This window comes from Castanea sativa, chromosome 2 (assembly GCF_040712315.1).
Source record: "Castanea sativa cultivar Marrone di Chiusa Pesio chromosome 2, ASM4071231v1".
Lineage (NCBI taxonomy): Eukaryota > Viridiplantae > Streptophyta > Magnoliopsida > Fagales > Fagaceae > Castanea > Castanea sativa.
Genome location: NC_134014.1, coordinates 18,813,739 through 18,835,828, shown reverse-complemented (window position 1 = coordinate 18,835,828; position 22,090 = coordinate 18,813,739). Strand labels below are relative to the sequence as shown.

At 33.9% G+C, this 22,090-nt stretch overlaps 1 protein-coding gene across 1 annotated transcript; it reads right to left on the bottom strand.

Moving 5' to 3' along the window:
• Positions 1-19,103: 19,103 nt before the first annotated feature.
• Positions 19,104-21,329, bottom strand: LOC142625001 (uncharacterized). The gene is made up of 3 exons (XM_075798715.1): positions 21,027-21,329; positions 20,084-20,555; positions 19,104-19,888 (listed from the first exon to the last, which is right to left on the bottom strand). The coding sequence occupies exons 1-3, from the start codon at positions 21,327-21,329 to the stop codon at positions 19,104-19,106; spliced, it is 1,560 nt and encodes a 519-aa protein (XP_075654830.1).
• Between the last annotated feature and the right edge of the window lie 761 nt (positions 21,330-22,090).

The following is a 22,090-nucleotide window of genomic DNA, read 5'->3' as shown; positions in this document are numbered from 1 at the left end:
TTAGCGCGATACCAAGACATGATGGCAAAGCATTACAACTCCAAGGTTAGGCACAGGGATATCCAGGTGGGAGATCTGGTCTTAAGAAAAGTACTTGGCACTACAAAGGATGCCTCCCAAGGAAAGTTGGGCCCTAACTGGGAAGGGCCATACCGGATCATTTCATGGCATAGGAAGGGAACGTACTACTTAGAGACGCTAGATGGAAGAACGCTGAGCCATCCATGGAACACAAAGCACTTGAAAAAAATACTACCAGTAGGCAAAGGGCAAAGAAAAAAGCAACATTTCTCTCCTCTTTTCCAGTTTATTTTTTAGATAGTCATAGTTTCTACTTACTAAAATCAAAATTTTTACTTTCTATGAACAATATAGTCTACCCAGTGAAATTATAATAAAAGGAGTTTTATTCAGAACGTATGAAATGTGTTTTGCTCAAAATCTACTAAGTCCACAAAGTGGACAAATCATCTAAAATGGATGAAAATTTATCAAGTCCACATAGTAGACGGATCTCTACTAAGTCCACAAAGTGGACGGATCATCCATAATGGATAAAAACGTATCAAGTCCACATAGTGGACAAATCTCTACTAAGTCCACAAAGGGGACAGATTATCCAAAATGGATGAAAATTTATCAAGTCCACGTAGTGGACGGATCTCTACTAAGTCCACAAAAGTGGACGGATCATCCAAAATGGATGAAAATTTATCAGGTCCACATAGTGGACAAAGCTCTACTAAGTCCACAAAGTGGATGGATCATCCAAAATGGATGCAAATTTATCAGGTCCACATAGTGGACGGATTTCTACTAAGTCCACAAAGTGGACGGATTTCTACTAAGTCCACAAAGTGGACGGATCATCTAAAATGAATGAAAATTTATCAAGTCCACATAGGGGACGGATCTCAACCAAGTCCACAAAGTGGACGGATTATCCAAAATGGATAAAAACTTATCAAGTCCACATAGTGGACGGATCAATTTACAAGGATGAAAACATAATTCCACATGGTGGACGGATAATCCAATACGGATAAAAGTGTACTATCCACATAATGGACGGGTCATCCAAAAGGATAAGTGTCCAAAAAATGGACGGATCATCCTCTCAAGGATGAAATGTACAAGTCAAATTGTGAGATGGACGAACATCATAGATAAAAGATGTCTTAATCACATACAATTCACAATTGGACGGGACCCCTACGACATGATTAGATTATCTATTATATGAGCAATAAATTAAAAATACATGACGGATAAAGGCAAGCGAATAAGCTAGTTAAATCTTATAAGAGGAAATATGTCCACAAACAAATTACGACAGTTCAACAAAACAAGTTACGACGGTTAAAATTTTGCCCTTGACATTCCCAAAAAAAAAAAAAAAAGTTCAGAGCACATACCGAATTGGGGTAGAGCAATACGATATGACAGATATATTAGCAGGACGATACAAATGCGCAATATAAATGACGGCGGTGCTCTGATTGCAAATTTTTTATAAGAAGGTGAGAATGAAGGAAGAAAATGCAAGCTTTTATAGAACGAAGGGCACAAAATATGAAGGGACACCTCGCTTAGGGGGAACATCTAATCATTGAAGGCCATGTGTCCTTCGTCATAAATAAGCCTAGCCCGTCAAGTCTCAATAGGTTGCCATGTAAAAATGAAGATTGCCACTCCATAAGTCCGTCTAGTTCGTAGCAACAGACTCAAGGAGTGAGGGGGCAACTGAAGAGGATAAAAGTATGAGACGGATCTCTCATAATAAAGCACGACGGAGTAGTGTTGACATGAGGTGGGTCGACAGATCAATACTACAAAGACACGTAGTGGACGGTGGAAACATTGGGTCTCCGTCAAGTATTGATTAGGCGTCATAGATTCCTAATAGGAATCAACCTACATCACGCGATAAGTTTGATATGGCTTTGCTTTATCTCCACACAAGCGTGAATACAAGGAGTTCTTGCGTTACACGTTTGACCATAATAAAAAGACTCCTATATGGAAAAGAACTCGATAAGAAATGTAGAATCGAAAGAAGTGTTATCCTAAAAGGAAAGGGTTTCCTGGCCAAGGCATGAGTGATAACCCTACACCAACATAAATACCCCAAAAACCCTTGCATCAAGGTACGCATAATTAACTTGACTCTGGCACTCTAGGGTTGTGAGAAAGACTCTAACTTGACCTTCGGAGGGTTTTTGGCTGGCACCACACCGGTGCTCTCTGTTAGGTCATTTATTTTCTTTTTGCAGGTGTTGTTTCGGTTTGGGAGTGCTTGCAGCTTATTGGTTATTTTTTCGGCATCATCAAGCATCATTCGTTCTAACCTACCAAATATGAAAAAGAAAAAAACATTATTAAATCTAGGCATAGATGATTCGTTTTTGTTCCAATGGGGACTATCAAAGTATCAACGTTTGTATAGAAAGCCTTGGTCGAACATGCATTTCTTAGGTTAGTCCAGTGTAGGCATTGAGTTTGACAATGGAAGAAGTTGTAAAAGTGGGAACTAGGGTCCCTTCTGAAGCCAAGTATTGGACTGATTTGGTTTACCAGTTTCACAATCATAGGTAAAGAGTAGAGACGGATGAAAATGATTCTGTTCCAAAGCATATTGGAATATTTCTAAGTCCATTGATGAATCAATGATCTGGATGTTCAATGCAAGGAATATGCAATTGGAATCTGATTTGGTACTAGTGGGAGAGCTTATTTGCATTAGTTTTTTTTTTTTTTTGTATATATACAAGATAGAATTCTACTCTAGCCTAATCTAAGTGTATACATGTGTGAAGCTTCCTCTTAGAGACTTGAACCTCGGTCCTTGCCTCCTACACTCCACAAGCACTTATACTTGTGAAGTGACCATCGCACCAAAGGTATGCTGTGTTTGCATTAGTTTTGTAGACTTAAAAGGCATGTACCAAATAAATTTTAAAAAATTGTAAATAAATTAAATAAGCTGAATAAGCTTTTGGCAAAAATAAAACACGTGTAAAGTGCTTGGATAATTTGAGAATGTTGTGGAATTGTTGTTGCGTCTAATGGACTTATAATAATAATAATAAGCTTTTGGCAAAAATAAAGCATGTGTAAAGTGCTTGGATAATTTGAGAATGTTGTGAAATTGTTGTTGTGTCTAAAGGACTTTTATATATATATATATTACATTATAAAACTGTAATTTTCTTGATTCTCAAAAAAAAAAAAAAAAACTTTTGCTAACTATTAATAAATAATCCAAATAGGTTTTCAGCAAAAATTTAATCATATTGCAAACTAGTATGTTAATTTAAGCATTTTATTATATTTGTAAAAATTATTTAAAGCTTTTAGTTTAAAAATAAATTCAAATCATGATATCTGAATGATATACAAATTAAATAATTTGTTTGCAAATTATCATCTTTCTATTAAAGCCTAAAGGATAAAAATGTAGCTCAACTAGTTGTCTAAGTTTACACTACAAGTTCAAATCCATCCAGCCCAAAAATATTGAATTATTATTAAAAAAATAAAAAAGAAATTGACAGGAAAGGTTAGGCATAGGTCTTCATCTATAGACAATTCCTGTTATTGTGAATTTTTCTTTAAAACAAATCTTTTAAAATTCGTTTGGTGCCTCAGAAGATAAAGTAGTCGTGCTTAAGAAAATTGCGCTTTGATTGTCTTTGTCTTCCCGTCTTTTTAAATCGGCATTATTGCATGTTGGACAATTGTATCGTCCATAATATATGTATTAAAATAGAACAAGGGAGCTTGTTTCCTGTTCTCAAATCCCACGATCAGGATGCGGCTGCTTGTACCATTTTATATTTCGTAATTCATTGTTATGTCTAAATCAAATGGAAAAGGACAGCTGCGGCAAGAATTTTGAGGGAAAGGCCAAGACCCATTTTTCAAATACCGACCTACCTGCCCCAGCTGCACCCATGTTGTATTGGCCACCTCTCAACTTAGTAGAGCTATAATTTTCATATTATATTAGTAAGTCTAGAGACAATATTTTTACGACTCCTATTTGATTGGAATTTAATAAAAATAATATTAATTGTAGATTCAAGTAAAAATGATATTGTTTTAATCACAATAAATTATAAAAAAATTTGTAAAATGTGTTGTATTTCTAATATTACTCTTTTGAAAGATCATAGTAAGATTCTTAAAATCCATACAAATTTTTTGTTAATTAAGAGGAAGTTAGATAATATTTGATTGAGTTATTGGGAACGGTTACACAACTTATAACTTATAGTTCAAAAGTATTAGCATGGTGACGAGTTTTGGGAATATTGGACAAATGCATTATAAAATGAGTAGATTTGATTTTATCGTATCATGTCATCAACTTTTAATGAAAAGTTTTGGTCAATTTAACTTATTGATGGTGTTATAAAATTTCAACATAATGTTGATGATGAGCCTTCTAAGGAGGGAAAGTTATTCCTGTTAAAACAAAAATCTAATTAATTAGGGATTTCAAAAATGTTTTGCCTCACTTGACCTACCTTGACATACTCGACCCATGCAGGTTTTTCCTATCCCAAAATGTGGATGGCGCGCACGCCTAGAGAGAGAGAGAATATTAAATGTTTAGCTAGTTAATTTTTAACATCTATTAAGCTTATATTTTTTTAGATACAATAGAATTTTAACTTATGATATTTACTTTATGATGCTTTTTCTTATAGAGACATAAAAAATGAATAATTTTGTTTATTTAAAAGCTAAGGTACATACACACGCATGGTAATAAAATCTATTAATTAAAATTATAGAAAAATCTTGACAGATAAAGAAAAAGAAAATCAAAAATTACAATAAAAATATGAAAATGTTAATGTTTAATACAAATTGTAAATCATGAATAAGATAATATGAATATGATAATTATGTTGTGCGTATATAATGACATATGTTTACAAAATAAACAATTATATTGTCGATAGATAAAAAAAAAAAAAAATTGTAGTTAAGTGTCGGTTTGTAATCAACTTATTTATTTAATAGGAACTATGAATAGTATTAAAAATGTAATGAGACCCAAAATTAGTAGCAAAAATAAGCTAAAATTGAAAATAAATTGAAAATTTCGGCTCATCTCAAATGATCTCTAACTCAAATTGAAGTAGACTTCATGTTATAATTTATAGTATCAATAGACAGTGGGAACTTGAGGATCACATGTGGCGCAGCTTGGGGGACGTGGAAAGACATTGATTCCCTCATGAGTCATGCTCTTATCCTGTTTATGGATTTGTTTGAGCTTTACGCGAAAAGGATGGGATAAGTTTCTAAAACAGTAAAACTAAATGTATATTTTTATGTGTAAAATGTATTCATGCATTCCCAAACGAAGAGGAGGAGGAAAGGATCGATGTTAACAGACAAGAATATGGAATTAATATTGTTGGTTTTTACAAGTGAAATACTTTATATGTTTGCTAAATCTCCAAATTAAATTACATTTGAAGGACAGAAATGGCGTTGTAGTTGTTACATTGCCTCTATTAAGTATTAATAATAAGGTAATGTCATCTATCTATCTATCAAGGTCGCTATCTAAAGTGAGAAATGGAGAACTGCCGCCTTATTAAACAAATGTTCCGTGTCAAACCTTAAAACTTTGCCACGTTCATACAAAATCACTGGCTATCTTTGTTGTTGCTTGGGAGCGATACATTTGCCTTTATCTCCGCAACAACTATCTGTATGAAGTTTGAACATGTTCTTGAATTGAAAATTCTTATTCTTACAGAAAAAAAATACGGGAATAGTGATGCAGATGGGTTAAGGAAGTAGAAAATATTTTAATATTTTATGTTGTTTTCTCTTTATGAATTAGGATTTAATTGCTTTAGTATTAGCCATATTTTAGGGATTCAGATCCTCTAGAGTTCTTAGGGAACTCTACCAGTAAAGTTCATTAAATCCTAACCACTCTTTAATGATTTAATGGTTTAGATTATGTCATGTCAGCATTTCATTAATAATATTCTTGAAATAATAAAATAATGTTGTAAACAAAACAATTAAGATGATTGTTAATGAAATGCTGACATAGCAAAATCTAGACCATTAAATCATTAAAGAGTGGTTATGATTTAATGAACTCTACTTGGTAGAGTACCCTAGGAACTCTAGAGGATCTGAATCTATATTTTAGTACTACATCCTCCTAAGTCTAGAGCCTGGATTCCGTCCACATACATAGCAATGGAATTTATTTAACATTTAAAAGAAAAATTGTGTGCAAGGGAATGAATTAGTTAGTCACTGTACTTGTCCAAACCGAAGTCGTGATTGGAAGCTGTAGTCTTTTTCTACCCACTACTAATGTAATAGATTTTTTTATTATTATTATTTACTTGTAATGAGTATAATCATGACTTCAAATCAAAGAAGTGAAGAACCTATTAGTGATGAGCAAAGTTAGGTGAATGCTTTTTTTTTTTTCTTTTTTTCATACATGTTTTCAATTAATTTAATAAGTTGTAATTAAAATAACATCACTTTTACATAAACTCATTACTAATACCATTTTATTTATTACTTTATTATATTACAATTTCGTTAGCTCAACTGGTAAAGTTTCTTATGGATAAATAAGAGATTTGAGGTCCAATCTTCGCCTACATAAAAAATCGATTGATATTTTGGTTTGATGATAAATAGCGATCATCAAGAGCAAATGCAATAGATTTGAAACTCTTTGAAGAAAAAAAAAAACCACACTTTCTCTATGGCAATGCTATTATATGGGAAAATGAGAAGGCTTTTAGAAGAGTATGAGTGAGTTTTTTTGATGTGTAGTTTGATATATTTTTTGGGTTGAAAGATTGCTCATAAGAGAGTGTCGATTAGAGTTTCTTTGTGTTTATGAGTGCCAGAGAGTTATTGGGTATATTGGGATTTTGAGATTGTGTGTTTGTGAGGTTTTGTTTATATATATTTGCGAGGCTTGTGAGTGATGTTTTTGTAAATTATGAATATTGATTAATATCGTTACGGTTAATATTAGTAATGGTTTATATTTTGGTTAGCATTGCCCACAAATATAGGCATAGAATTAACAGGTTATATATTATTATTTCTCGTGGATGTTTAATCTTTTTTATTTGTTTGAATGCGCTTTTTATGACCCAAAATCAGAAAAATTTATAGGAAAAAATGCAAAACTAAACTTTTAATTTTTAACATTTTTTATTTAAGTCCTCTAATTTTAAGTTTTGTCATTTTAATATTCTAACTCTCAATTTTTGTCAATCCAAACTTATGTTAGATCTCAGTTAAAATTACCGCTAAACATACCGAGAAAGGAATTTTTTTTTTTTTTTTTTTACAATTCAGAATTAAAAGAAAAATCTGTAAAAATAAAAAAATAAAAAATTAAAGGGGAACGACGACTGGAAAAAATCCAGAGCTTGTGTATACCCTTTAGAAGTCATCACCTTCCTCTCCCAAAAACCCAGTTTCAAAAACAAAAGTTTCTCCCAAAAACCCCAATCAGACCCGAGACAGAGAGAGAACCACATCAAGTCATCAACGATGGGCGTGCGCGCGCTTGTCCTCCCTCCGGCGACCCGTCGTCTTCCTCATCCATCCGGCCAGTCCTCCACCTCCGTCGACCCAGTTCCGTTCATCCATCATCCTCCTCACCCATTCCCTGCCGCCTTTCCGTTCCCCATCGCCAATCTCCTTTCCCTTCTCCGTCGCCGATTCTACCATAGTTCACTCCTATGGAACCCGCATCTGCGACTGCGAGGAGAGAAATGAACAAGAAGAGGCAAGAGAAAGCTAGGCGCTCCATGCTCTGGTTCTGGTTCTGGTTCTGGTTCTGAGAGAAACAGAGCATGTGAGAAAGTAAAGAGAGAGTGGTTTTAGCTTGCTGTATTTCTGGGAGTGTTTGTACTGTCAGTGAGAGTAAGTGGGTCTCGAAGCAATGGTAAGCTATTACGGTTTGGAATAAGATAGTATAATACAAAAATGTCTGTTTATAATACAAAAATGTCAGTGAAATTAAAATGTCTGTTTGAGGAGGAACAAGGTAAAACGGTCATTTTTAGTAAGTTAACGGTAATTTTAATTGAGTTCTAATAGAAGTTTAGATTGACAAAAATTAAAAGTTAGAGGATTAAAATGATAAAATTTAAAGTTAAAAGATTAAAATGAAAAATATTGAAAGTTAGAAGGTCAGTTTTGCATTTTTACTAAATTTATATTATTGCTTCCACTGTTGCACGGAAAGGAAATTCTACTATTTTCATAGGATAAATAAATAAATAAATAAATAAATAAATATATATATATATATATATATATATATTTATATATCTCAAGGCGTTTTAAAATATTTGGGGGCCATGCCCCCCACCCTACTGTAGTTTCGCCCCTACTTGGAATTAAAAAGTATGCAAGGCAGATTTGTCTCAATCATTCATATTTGTTTTTTCTTGTGGAGGTAGACCTAGCTAAACTATGTAATTGTAATCATGTTTTGTTCTAAGTTTTCTTGTATGTTTCAATTAATTTTTTGTCTTTCCGATGGGACCTCAGGTCCTCAATTCTTAGCGCAACAGAACTCTATCCAGCATTTTCTATTTGAGTTTTGGTCCTCTTTGGCAATTTTTGTTATAACACTTTTTTTTGGATGGAAACGGGTTTTTTTTTTTTTTTTCAAACTCTTTAGCTATGCTATTACTTCAACATTCTATATAAATCATAATAAAGTCTCTTGGAAATTGCTAGTGGATAAGGAAGGCATATGGGGAAATTAATTAAGGTGTGGAGGCTTGTGTTCATAGACTTTTTTTTTTTTGGTAAATAAAATGCAATTAAAACAACTAATAAGGAAGCGATATCATATTATATAAGGCGGGAATTATTCATCTATACTTGTCCATTTGTATTTTACAAAAAAAAAAAAAAAAAAGTACTTTAATTACTAAGGCTCAAATTGTATTTACAAAATTGGTTACAACCGCTAGCTATCTTGATTTGGTGTTTTTATGCAGTTTGTACTGCCGATTTATTGTGCATTATTCCTTTTTGTGTATTATCTGGGTTTAATAAAATTCATTCATTCATTCATTTAAGGAAAAAAAATAAAAAAATTTAAACAACAACATAGACAAATTCAAATTAAGTAGCCTTTTTTCTATCAGTTGAGGATCCAAATTTTCAATTTGAGTTATTCTCAAAAAAATGATGTCCAAAGTTGATAATAACTTTTGGCCAATTACCTGTCCCAGTAGCAACCATAGCTAATACTCCAACTTTTCAACTTATCTATCGGTGGGTTCCTTTACTTAAAAAAAAAAAAAAAAAAAAAAAACCTAAGTGGGTTCCAATTGGACTCTTATCATAACAACGTGTAATAATCACAAGGAAAATCTATAATTCTAGATGTACACCATGTGGCATGAAAACATAGGCCCAAGCCCATTATAAAAGGCCATCAAATTTCTCAAGTTCTTACACCATAATTCTAAGTCTTTGAGGAGCCCAAAATGTCTACCAAACACTTGCTTTTGTTGCTTCTCGCAGTGGTGCTTCTCACCACTCACGCTCTTGCTGATCACCACAAACCACCACACAAGCCTCCTACAGCAGAGGAGGACAGTCACAAACCACCACACAAGCCTCCTACTACTGTGGAGGACAACCACAAACCACCACACAAGCCTCCTACAGCTGTGGAGGACAACCACAAACCACCACACAAGCCTCCAACCTCCAACTGAGTGCGCCTAGCTAGCTAGGCTCATGTTTGTGTTTTAATATGTGTAATAATAAGAGCTGTGATTGATAATATCCTCTCTCTTCCAACTACTGTTTATGCATGTATCAGTTGCTGCAGCTAGTTGGATGTGTTCATGTTAATGTCTTAATGTACTCCGTACATGTCTTTGCTTATGAACATGGACATGCACTTTGTTCATGTTATGTATAAATTTCATTGAAACCTGTGGTATGATATGTTTGTTTGGGCTTTCTAATGTTGAAGTTTTTATGTGATCTTTGTTTTATAAACATAAACACTAGCAGAACATAATCATCCAGGGGAAAAAAATGAGAAAAGAAAAAAAGAAAAAAGAAAAAGGAATGTTGTTTGATGTCTACAAAAAATAACTAATGACACACTCCGTAGTTAGATTTGAGAGTGGCCTCCTCAATTCAATTTGAGGTCTAACGTCCAACACAATTTAAAGTCTAAGAAAATAATTTTAACTGAGGTATATTTTTTTCATATTTAAATATAAATAAAATATGAATTATGTTATTTTCTCTATCATAATATTTATTTAAAAAATAATTCTATTTACTTTTTAGAAAGCACATTACAAATTAAGTTTTACTAATTGAGATTCTATTTGAGGTTCAAAAACTAGCAAGAGTTTCTCCACCCTTCTTTAAAATGAGTAATTCTACATCACAGCAATTTTACAATATTTGCGTCAATAGGCTTTTAGGTTCTCATTGATTCGCCACTTATATTATTTTATCATATATTATTTACATTTTGCGACTTTGGTAGATGTGGACTAATTTGGGAAAATTGTCGTGACAGTAGACTTAATACTTGATAATAGAAGGGCAAAAGAATTTTAGGTTTATGTAACATTTTTCTATAAAATATCATTTTTTATACAAAAAAGACATCAGCTATTTTCAAAACAAGGGAAAGAGAAATTGGAATGTAATTTTCTTCTTATTCTCTATTCATTTTATTCGGAGATCTCCAACTATATGAATATTTTTTCAAACCTAAATGACAGTTCTTACACTTGTTTATCATGCACCCAACTAGATAACATATTACATCACTGTAATGACACAAGTTTAAAATCTAAGGAAAAATACTACATATATAGAATTACAAAAATCATTAACCTTTAATAGAGTTTATTTATTTATTACTATTTTTTGTTGTGGGTGGGGAGTGGTGGTTTGGTTTGACTCAAGTGAGTGAGTGAAAGATATGGCAAGAGAGCGAGTTCTCGGGTGCTTCCCTCTATGGTGGAACTCTTTAGATATAAAGGTGTTCTAGAATTTATGGGATTAAGTCATAATTTACGCATTTTGTTATTATATTATTAGGTATTAGTATCCGGCATGCTTAAACTCCAAATATGCTAAAATTTAGCATCAAGCCCCATAAATCTTGCATTACTTTTATGATAGTACTGAGATGGTATTTTTTTAAAATAATATTTTATTGGGTTTTGGGTTTTTATTTGGGTATTGGGTTATATTATTTTATTATGTAGATATATTATTTTAATGTGTTGTATGATAAAATAAAAGTTGGGATGTTGAGTGTATTGTAAAATGGTATGATATAATAGATAAAATAACATTTGAGATGGTAAAATGAGATAATTTTTTTTAAAATGAAAGCAAATACTCTTATTGGCCAGACATTAAGCTTTATTTTAGAGATTGAGATGACCAGAAAATCATTAGCGCAGACTTCCACAAATATTTGTATACTTGTTTTATGTTATTAAATATATGAGAAATATTAATGAATGTCCTATAGCATTGGTTTATGAACTATTTTTTAAAATGTTTTTATGAGAAAATGATAAAAGCAATTAATGTTGCTAACAACTTTTTATATTTCCCACAAAAGTTGTGTTAAAACTTTTCTATAATGATTTATAAAAAATTATCTTAAGAGCACTTGTTAACATGACCCTAAAAATATTTGTATACCAATTCTAAAAAAAAAAAAGACTTAAGCGAAGTGAGTGAGTAAAATATACCACAGGAGAGCAAGTTCTTGGAGATGTTTCCCTATATGGTGGAACGCTCCTTTTAGATATAAAAGTGAGAATTGTTAATGAATGCCCTTAGAGTAATGGTTAATAATTTATTTAAAGAAAGTTTTTATAAGAAAAAAAAAAACAATTAATATTTAAACCGCTTTTTCCATCTTCCGTAAAAGTGGTGTCAAAACTTTCTAATTAGATTGTTAACCAGTACCATAAGAGCATTCGTTAGCATAACCCTTCTAAAATTTATAAGATCAAGTCATAATTTACGCCTTTTAATATTATGCTATTATGGGCTAGACATTAATTAGCTCTCTATTTTAGAGATTGAGATAAAGAGAAAAACATTACCATAGACTTCCACAAAAATGTTTTATACTCGTTTCTTGTTATTTACAATATTTGTATACCGATTCTCAAAAAGGAAAATAATAATTTGCATACCGGTTATTGCTACGTACATCTACACTATGGCTACTAGTCGGACTAACTTGGATATGTAGATGTTAATGTACTTAGTCTTATTGTAGCCCCCGTTCTTCATACTTGTCTCTGCTTATGAACATATACATGCACTACCTTTTTTTATTTTTTTTAAGAAGGCTTTAAACTTTAAGATGTGATGGAAAATCTTCTATTCACATGGTTAACTACTAACAAGTCTAACAAGTATAGACATGCCCATTGTTCTTGTTATGTAGAAATTTTACCGGAACGTATGTTATGATATGTTGGTTTGGGCTTTCTTACGTCGAAGTTTCTATATATATATGTGTATGTGTGTGTGTGTGTGACCTTTTCGTTTATACTATACAAGCATAGTACAACAAATTCAACAGAAAAAAAGGACAAAAAAAAAAAGAGAAGAAATGTTATACCACAACTCGTCCACGTGGCAAGTTATACCACAACTCGCTCACCATTACCTTTCGATCGCTCACCATCACCTTTCGATCACTTACAACTCGCCACATGAATGAGTTATGGTATAAGCATAACACACATAGAATAACATACGGCACACTTCATGGCCAGATTTGAGACTTGACAAAAAAAAAAAGCACAATATAAAATATTGAATGTGGTATCATGTACATTATTCGATAAAAATATCAACTTTGTTAAAGATATCAATTTTTTCACCAAAACTTCGCTCTCTTACATACTTACCTGTCATTTGTATCCATCACATACAAAACAAACAGGTATGTAGTGTACGAAATTTTTAATAAAAACTTCGATGCCTAAATACTTATCGTTAAAATATAAAATAAGAGTTTCAATATACGTGTATTGGTTTGGTTTCGTTTATATTTTTATAAGGCAAATTTGGCCTCGCGCCCTAATATCTTCACTTCACGGAGTGTTCCTTCATCCTTGTGCTCATCTCTTCTCTACATTAAACTGGTGGCTTGACTGACAAATCAAAATTGCTTTACCTTACGAAATATTTTTATGAATCGCATCTTTAATTCCTGGATTGAGCTTAAAGATCCATATGTTCTTACTTCTTATCATAGATTGGGCTTTTATGATCATATCCTCTCTCTACATATTTCAGACTCTGACGCACATTTATTTTGGGATTTAGAAGCTATAACTCTACATTTTGGGTTTTTGAACCTACAATACAGCTAGACTAGTTTGGACATTGAAAAAAAAAAGTAATTATTGAAGCAACATCTTTTACAAGTAAGAACATTAATAACGATAACGTTGATTCTTACGTAAATTACTTTCTAAATTTTACTTTTTAAATGGTATATTTGACTGAGTCTTTTGGGTAAATATTGATAAAAATGAAGTTTTTTGGGATTATAGTCACTGTTCAAAGTTATTTGGGGAAATGAGGAGAGAGAGTGAATTTCGGCAACAGTGTTGCCGAAATTCGAAGAAAAGTATGAGAGAGAAAATCCAATTTGAGGAGAGAGAAATTTTGAGAATTTCGGCAACAGTATTGCCGAAATTCCTTTTGCCCAGCCTGCCCGCTTCACTGAGTGCCCATGCGTGAGTGCTCAAAAGGGAAAAAAATAAAAAAGGTTTGCGGCAATCCCATTGCCGAAAATGGAGGGAAAAGAAAAAAAAAATTGAATTATGGCAATGGGATTGCCGAAATAGGGGGAAAGAGAAAAAAAAAAAAAAAAAAATTGTGGCAATGGAATTGCCGAAATAGGGGGAAGAAGGAAGGAAAAAAAAAAAGAAAAAGAAAGGAAATGTGGCAATGGTATTGCCGAAATAGGGGGAGAGAGAGAAAAAAAAAAAAGAAATGTGGCAATGGTAGTGCCGAAATAGTGGGAGAGAAAAAAAAAAAAAAGGGAAATGTGGCAATGGTATTGCCGAAATAGGGGGAAAAAAAAGAAATGTGGCAATGGTAGTGCTGAAATAGTGGGAGGAAAAAAAAATGTGGCAATGGTAGTGCCGAAATAGTGGGAGAGAAAAAAAAAAAAAAAAAAAAGGAATTGTGGCAATGGTATTGCCGAAATAGGGGGAAAGAGGAAAAAAAAAAGAATTATGGCAATGGGATTGCCGAAATAGGGGGAAAGGGGAAAAAAAATTGTGGGTATTGTGGCAATACTATTGCTGAAAATGTGAAAAAAATTATTAAAAAAAAAAGAGGAAAATCAATTGTGGCAATGACATTGCCGAAATAGAAGGATTCTTATCTACATCTTCAATTTCAAGTACATAGATTCTAACACGTGAAAGTTATATAAAAAAAAATATTTTGATGTGACTCGTACTTGAATAAAACATTGCTGAGATTCTTTGCTAAGAATCAAACAAGACTTGAAGAATAATTTCTGCAAGAGAAATATGATTGATGTAACAAAAAGACTGAAACTCAGTTAGTCTCCGTGACAAATGAATTTTTTTTGTCTTTTATTCCACATCTTTGTAATAAAAGGCAAGCCTTCCTTCTCATAAAACATTTCTACATCTCTGCTTGAAGTTTTCTCACAAAACACTTCTATCCGATTATTCAGTTTTTCTTCAGTTTTGCTTCAGCATACACAATTGTAAGTTTTGGGTTAATGTAAGTTTTTTTACTTTTTGCTTCAGCGATTATGATTGTTGTTGTTGTTGTTGTTGTCGTTGTTGTTTTTATTCAAATTTTATATTAATAAATTTTTTATGGTTAGTACTACAAATATTTTTAGTATTGTTGTTATTTTGTGTTTATTTATTATTATCTAATTGTGTTTTTCTTTTTCTTTTTTGCAAGTATCACTCTATAATTCTCACTCTTTCAGTTGGTATCACAATTATCGTAAGTATCTCAACTCTCTATCTAATTAAATTTACGTATATGTTTTGTTAATTTTGAAATTATTTAATATTATTTATTGTTATTATTATTAGTAGTATATGACCACAAAAATTGTAATAAATTGTATTATTGTAATCTTTTTATAGTCAATTTTACTTTGTTATTATCAGTTATTACATCATTACTTGGAAAAAAATATATTGCATAATATGTTTGTTGATTTATAATAAAGATATGTATGTGCATTTTTTTTTATTTAGTACAATAAATCCTACATTTGTGTTTCGTGGAAAAATTATATGTTTTATGTATGGTTATATTAATGTTATTATATTTTATTGTTGTTCTTTTGTTCTTAGAAGATATTTATGATTATCTGATTATGTTTTTTTTTTTCTTTCTTTCTTTTCTTGCAAGCATCATTCTATAATTCTTACATTCCTTCACTTCGTATCACAATTGTAGTAAGCTTCTCAGCCCCTAATTTAATTGGAAATTATTTGCTTAGTTTGTAATTTTTTATATAGATGATTTGTAGAAAATGTACTTTCAGATATTGTAATTTTTTAATCTCAGTAGTACAGTATATTAAAGATACAGTGAAAACGCATCTTCAGATATGGTTTAACTCATTGTAGCATTTAATGTAGGATATATTTGAAATGGAGTCTGGGTCATTCGATCATTCTCTGCCAACCCAACAACAATATCACATCTCTAATGATGCAATGGAAGGCAATGTATGTTGCAAGAACCAAATTTATTAATATCCTAATAATATCTACAATTATTCAATTTACATGAAAATAATTTCAACATTAGCAATATAACATTGTACATTTTTAAAAAAAAATCAGGTTTCCACGTTACGAGTGCGACCCCAACGGTTTGCACCCCCCCCCCCCCGGCAGTTAGGCGAGCGTATCACCCCATATTTGCATCAATGTAGACTATACCGTGTTACCCGCCTACCACATATAGATATTGACTGGAGTCTTATCACTTCTTTGGTGGAGCAGTGGCAATCTGAAACTCATACATTTCACCTACCAAATTGTGAAATGTCGATCGCTCTACAAGATATAGCAATCATTACAGGATTGCCTATTGATGGCAATGCGGTGTGCGGACCCACTAATATGGAATGGGGACCAGTTTGTCAGAATTTACTTGGAGTGACACTACCTGAAACTGCATTGACATATGGTAGCCTTAAAGTAACATGGGTTAGGAATACATTCTTGAACCTACCAGAGGGTGCCAATGCTATAACAATCCAACAGTATGCTAGGGCATACATGTTCCAGGTCTTGTCTTTACTATTTGGAAATAAGAGCCAAAATAAATTGCATTGCTACTTTCTCAGGCTGTTAGCGGACTTTGGTGTAGCTGGGCAATATAGCTGGGGTAGTGCCACGCTTGCTTTCCTTTATAAAGAGTTGTGTATTGCTTCTATTAAAAAAACCACGGAGGTTGCAGGTCCTATTTTCATATTACAATTATGGGCATGGGAGCATCTTCCATATCTGACCCCAATTCCAATAATTCCAATAAATTTAAATGGTGACGACCCATACGGTTGCAGGTATAATATTTACTTTTTATTTCTATACAAAATTGTATACTGTAGCGTTTATCATTGATACTTCCAAACCCTAAAATCAGTGGCAATCATTAATTGTGTATAGGTGGGATACTAGGAGAACTTATACTCACACACCAACGCATGTTCTACCTGCGTACCGTTCTAATCATGATACACATAATAAGGATCAGGTAATATATGTTGTTACAATGCATCAATGGTTAATTTACTAGTTATATTATTGTCTTGATCGATTATAACATAGTTATTGTAATTGAAATCGCAGGTTATTTGGACACCATACGATAATTATCTGCATCCATGGTGTCTTGTAGGACAACATATATGGCTTACAACAGCGCCATTGCTATGTTTCCAAATTGTTGAGTTTTACCATCCAGAGAGAGTCATGCGACAATTTGGATTGTTGCAAAGATGTCCAAAGTGGCCTGCGACAATTTGGATAAATGCATACATTGTGTAAAGTTGACGAGGAAAGGCTGGTGTTGATTGGTGTAAGCATCATGCACATTACTACCAACTTTGGAACCAGCGAGCTCAAAATATAGTTGGAGATGAAAATTTTCATCTAGATGTGGACTACACAACATGGTACCACCAACATGGCCACTCATTTACGACACCAGAGGCGGCTGCCCATATGTACCAGGTTATTATTTTAGGATTTTTAATACTGCACTAATATTGATAACAAATTATTATTTTAGCATTTTCAATAATACTGCACTAATAATTTATTTTCTTTTTTTGTGGCAGCAAACGGAAATTAATAAGATGTTAACTTCAGCTGTTGCAAACCAAGGGAGGGTTGACCTGACTGCACAACAAGTCCTTCCGGCAATAGTAGAAGGCCTTACTCGAGTGAAGTTATTAATGGAAGCAGATATTTCCTCCGTCCCTACTGAGAGGGTGACACACTTTGGGCGATGACAAAGGCACCAAGGAAGACATGGTAGACAACGTAGAAATGATGAAGCTGGACCATCCAAGTCTACCCAAGCTGGACCATCCACCTCTACCCAAGCTGGGCCATCCACATCTGCCCATAATGAGCCTACCACCCTTAACGAGTATAATCCAATTAATGTCAACGAGTATTGTATGTCTTTATATCAACAGATTGGATTATCCACTTCCATAGGACAAGGATTAGAGGGTTTGTTTAGTTATGACCACTATCCCCAGCCTAGTTCAACCCCTCCCTCTTATCATCCATCACCACCTCCATACTATTCTGGGCAATACAATTATGGCCAAGATGCTCAGTTTAGTTATGAACAACCTTCCCAACCATCCCCTCATGTTGGTGATTTCTGCACACCACCAAATACATGGGCATGTGCTCCGAATTCTGAGGAAGAGGCTTACGTAATGTGACACGAGGAAGATGCCTCAAATGAGGATAGTGGGGAAGATGCAAAAGATGCAGAAGAGATGGAGGTGTCATTAGATAATGAAAGTGATGAAGGTGGTAATTATCAAACAGATTTTGATATTAGAACACAGCCAAGGCGTATGGGGAATAGTCCTATGCAAGCACGAAGGTACCCTCAACGAGTAAATAGGCATCCTCCACATCGTGGAACACAACAAAAACTTCATGTACCCCATCGTGGAAATCACTAATCAATTAAACAAAATATATTAAAGTATTATCGTTGTTTATGCATCATTGTAGCAAAAAATATTATGCCTAGATAGTATATATATCACATTATACTACTAACTGTAAGGCCTTTGCAAAAATAAGAAATGTGTACACATATTTGGTATTTGAAATTAGTGCCCAATTAATTTAATCATACATCTATTTAATATAATTTTCCAATCCACAACCTCTCTTCCAAACCCTTGTAAAAGTGTCAACGAAAAATAAAACTTTCACCATCTAATTTTCGTCCAAATTTACAGTAGTAATTTGTGAGTTAATTTCGGCCTTCAAAAAATGTGAATTTCAAAAAACTAAAACATAAAAGTTGTAGATATTTAAGTCACGGTTCTAGTGAATCTAGTCTTAAGTCAATTGGATTTTTGAGGAGAGAGATGTGTCTAAAATACTGATTAGTGCTCAAATATGATTTTTCCTCTTTAGATTGTGGCCCTTTGATTTATTTCCTTATTTGAAGCTTTCAGACATGGTAAAGGACCCAAGCACTCCAAAAAAGTATATATTTTAAGGTGTTATTGAACCCCTAAACTATAATACACAATATATATATATATACACACACACATGCACACACACAAAAAAAATAAATAAATAAACATATACCCCAATCAAACTTGCAGTGATAGAAAACATTGTAGCATATGGAATTAGTACCAACTTGTTCTATCAAATAATACAAACTAACAATATGGTCTAACTCCTAAAAAAAAAAAAAAAATAGTCCAACCAATCTACTAAAGTAGATTGAATACTTATGTTGGGTCATTCAGTTTGGCCACTAGTGGAGCCAGCCACAGTTCGAGTGGGGCATGTTCTTCTGTTATGGCCTTTTTGCCTATAGAGGCTGCACAATGGCCTTGGTTGATGCTCTGTCCCTAAATCCATTTCATTTAGAAGCCGAGTTGATCTTGGTCGACCTTTTGCACGGCGCAACCTCACATTAGGATACAAGACCGGGAAATCAGGCTCATTCCAATGCACACTGTCTGGAACCATGCGAAATCTAGGTGCATAGCAAGCAACTTGTTCTTCCAAACAGTAACAACGGTCGATATATCGCATTGCAGAGATGCCTTGATATTTACACACAGCAATGACATGTGAGCACGGAATCTTATAAACCTGCCATTTTTGACAACTACAAGTGCTCTCCCTTAAATTTACCTCATGACGATGATTACCCCTATATGCAGAGTTAGGGTTTATTGGTGTTCTGACTTCAAATAGACCATCCTCATGACTAAACACAATAACTGAATGCTTTGGTGCCTTTCTTTCCCATTTATTGAATTTATTCTTTGCATAGGCTGAAATGCGTTCACTAGCTGTAATCTCTGCGCGTGCCTTAGTATACTGATCGGCAAAGTAGGCTACACAACGGTAGTATGTAAGCTCGACTAACGCAGTTATGGGCAGATTTCTAGCACTCTTTAGAACACCGTTGAAGCTTTCAGACAAATTTGTGGTCATTGCCCCATAACGACGTCCACCATCGTGTGCCAATGTCCACTTCTGCACTGGTAATTCCCTTAAATACTTATCACCATCTGCATTTAATTAAGTAATTCTATCCCTTGTTATTTGATACTTTCGTAGCTGATTCTCCATGCCTATCCACATTACCATAGCCTTCAAGTTTTTATTCCCAATTTTTTGATTGAAATTGCTAGCCACATGGTGAAGGCAAAAATGATGATGCCAACGTGTCGATTCACATATAACCCGTATTGCTGACATTATACCAAGGTGGCGATCAGATATGACACATAACTGATCTTGATTAGTGACATTATTCTGAATACAACGCAAAAACCAATACCAGCTATCGTCAGATTCCTCCTCCACAGTGGCAAAGGCAAGTGGAAAAAGTCTATTGTCACCATTCCAAGTTGATGCAATCAATAACTTACCTCTGTACTTACCATATAGGAAAGTTCCATCTATACTAATCACTGGCCTACAATGTTGAAAACCTTCAATTGATGGACCAAAAGCCCAGAACACTCTTTTGAATATAGCACAGCCTGGCACAGTAGCAGGTACCGTTCTCCAAATAACCCTGCTACCCAGGTTTGAATCAGTCAAAGATTTCAACCATTTTGGCAATAATTGGTAAGATTTGTCCCAATCACCAAATGCTCTACCAATTGCCTTCTGTTTCGCCTCCCACACCTTAAAATAAGAAGGCCGGTATTCGTACTTATTGTAAAGACTCTGTTGAAGCGAAGAAATCCTTATGTTTTAATCATCTTTGACAATATCCCTAAACTCTTTCTCAATAATATGAATGTCTAATTGCTCGTGATCTTGTGTGAGCGTGGACTCCGTACATGTGTGTGGACCATTGTATTTCCTAACCTCAAAGAACATATGCGTAGCCCGGAAGCATGCTCGAAGATGCCAAGAACAATTTTTGCAACGTACAGACCAATATGCTGGATCTGACTCTTTTACACTAAGAGAGGGTTTGGATAGCGGGTCTGCGTCCAGCCCTCCACGTTTTTTTTTTTTTTTTTTAAGACCAGCGCTTAGTGCACTGTTCATGGGACATGAACAGTGCACTAAGGCATATGAACAGTAAAAAAAGAGTGAATAGTGTTTTTTTACACATTAAAAAATTATTTTGCTACAGTATTTTCAGTTTTCAGTTTTCAGTTTTCAGCAATAAGTTCTATCCAAACGGACCCTAAATGTTTGGTTCCTCTTGATGTGATATTGTTTAACAGCAGCTTGTAGTTCATCCTTATCAGCAAAAAGCAATCCCATAGAAAACTTTTGGGTAGGCTCCCAAGTACTCTGAATGGGCTTTTCAAATGGTGGGGTTGGATCAATCATATTATCCCATGTGTTCTGTGAAAAGTTCAGTGATGAAGGTTGATGGAATGCCATTGCTGGACTGCTTTCATGATTAGGTTCATTGGGAAGCTCCTGTTCATCTCCAACATCATCAAGGACCTTTTCGTTACCAAGTTGGTCATCACTATCCATGGCCCACATCCTTTCTAATAATGTATGAACCACATTTTCAGTAGTAGCAGCTATGCGGTGTGTATCATTAGGATCATTAGCAGCTCTCTAAGTGGTAGTTTGGTCATACTAAACTTCAAACTCTGGTGCAACATGCTCAATTGGGTTATCAAAGTCAATATCATTGTTGTTCATTGGCCGATAAGGAGCATGTTGGTCCTCAGTTGCAACATGGGTATATGAAGCATGATAGTCAGCACCACCAATGTTGATTGGGGAACGAGCCACATCTTTAGAATAATGACTAGTATGAGTGGCATACGGATCATGAAAGTGCCCGCCATATGAATAACTAAACGGTGCACTCGGTCCTTTGTTGCCATATCGAATGGGAAAAACATCTCGGTGGCTTCTTATGGGCTCCACACCCACGTACAACTCTGCACCTACAAAACCATATTGGCAGTCTAACATATCGAATATTACATTGACACCATTATCATCTTCTACCAAAACTTGTTGGTAATTCACAGGATGTGGATGACATTGAAAAGGAAATTTATACGAAATAGTAAGTTTTGAATCTTCTCTGTTTATATGAAGCGTGGATGCTACTCTATCACATAGATCTTCAAATGTCACACCCCTGCTTAATGAAAGCATAGAAGGAGGTGGCCCTTGGTAATAAACCCCATTTTCGCCATGTTTAATTATTCCACCGGAATGGATGAGAAAAATGAACAACTTTTCTGCCATTCACACTAAAACATAAAAGTAGTATT

Bases quoted from the DNA above. Each gene is read 5' to 3' on its own strand.
- LOC142625001 (XM_075798715.1), bottom strand. From the start codon at position 21,329: ATGGATAGTGATGACCAACTTGGTAACGAAAAGGTCCTTGATGATGTT. The intron at 20,556-21,026 runs GTCCGTTTGGAT...TCGCTTCAACAG, and splicing joins AGAGGAACCAAACATTTAGG to AGTCTTTACAATAAGTACGA. The intron at 19,889-20,083 runs GTATAATGTCAG...AATTAAATGCAG, and splicing joins CATATCTGATCGCCACCTTG to ATGGTGATAAGTATTTAAGG.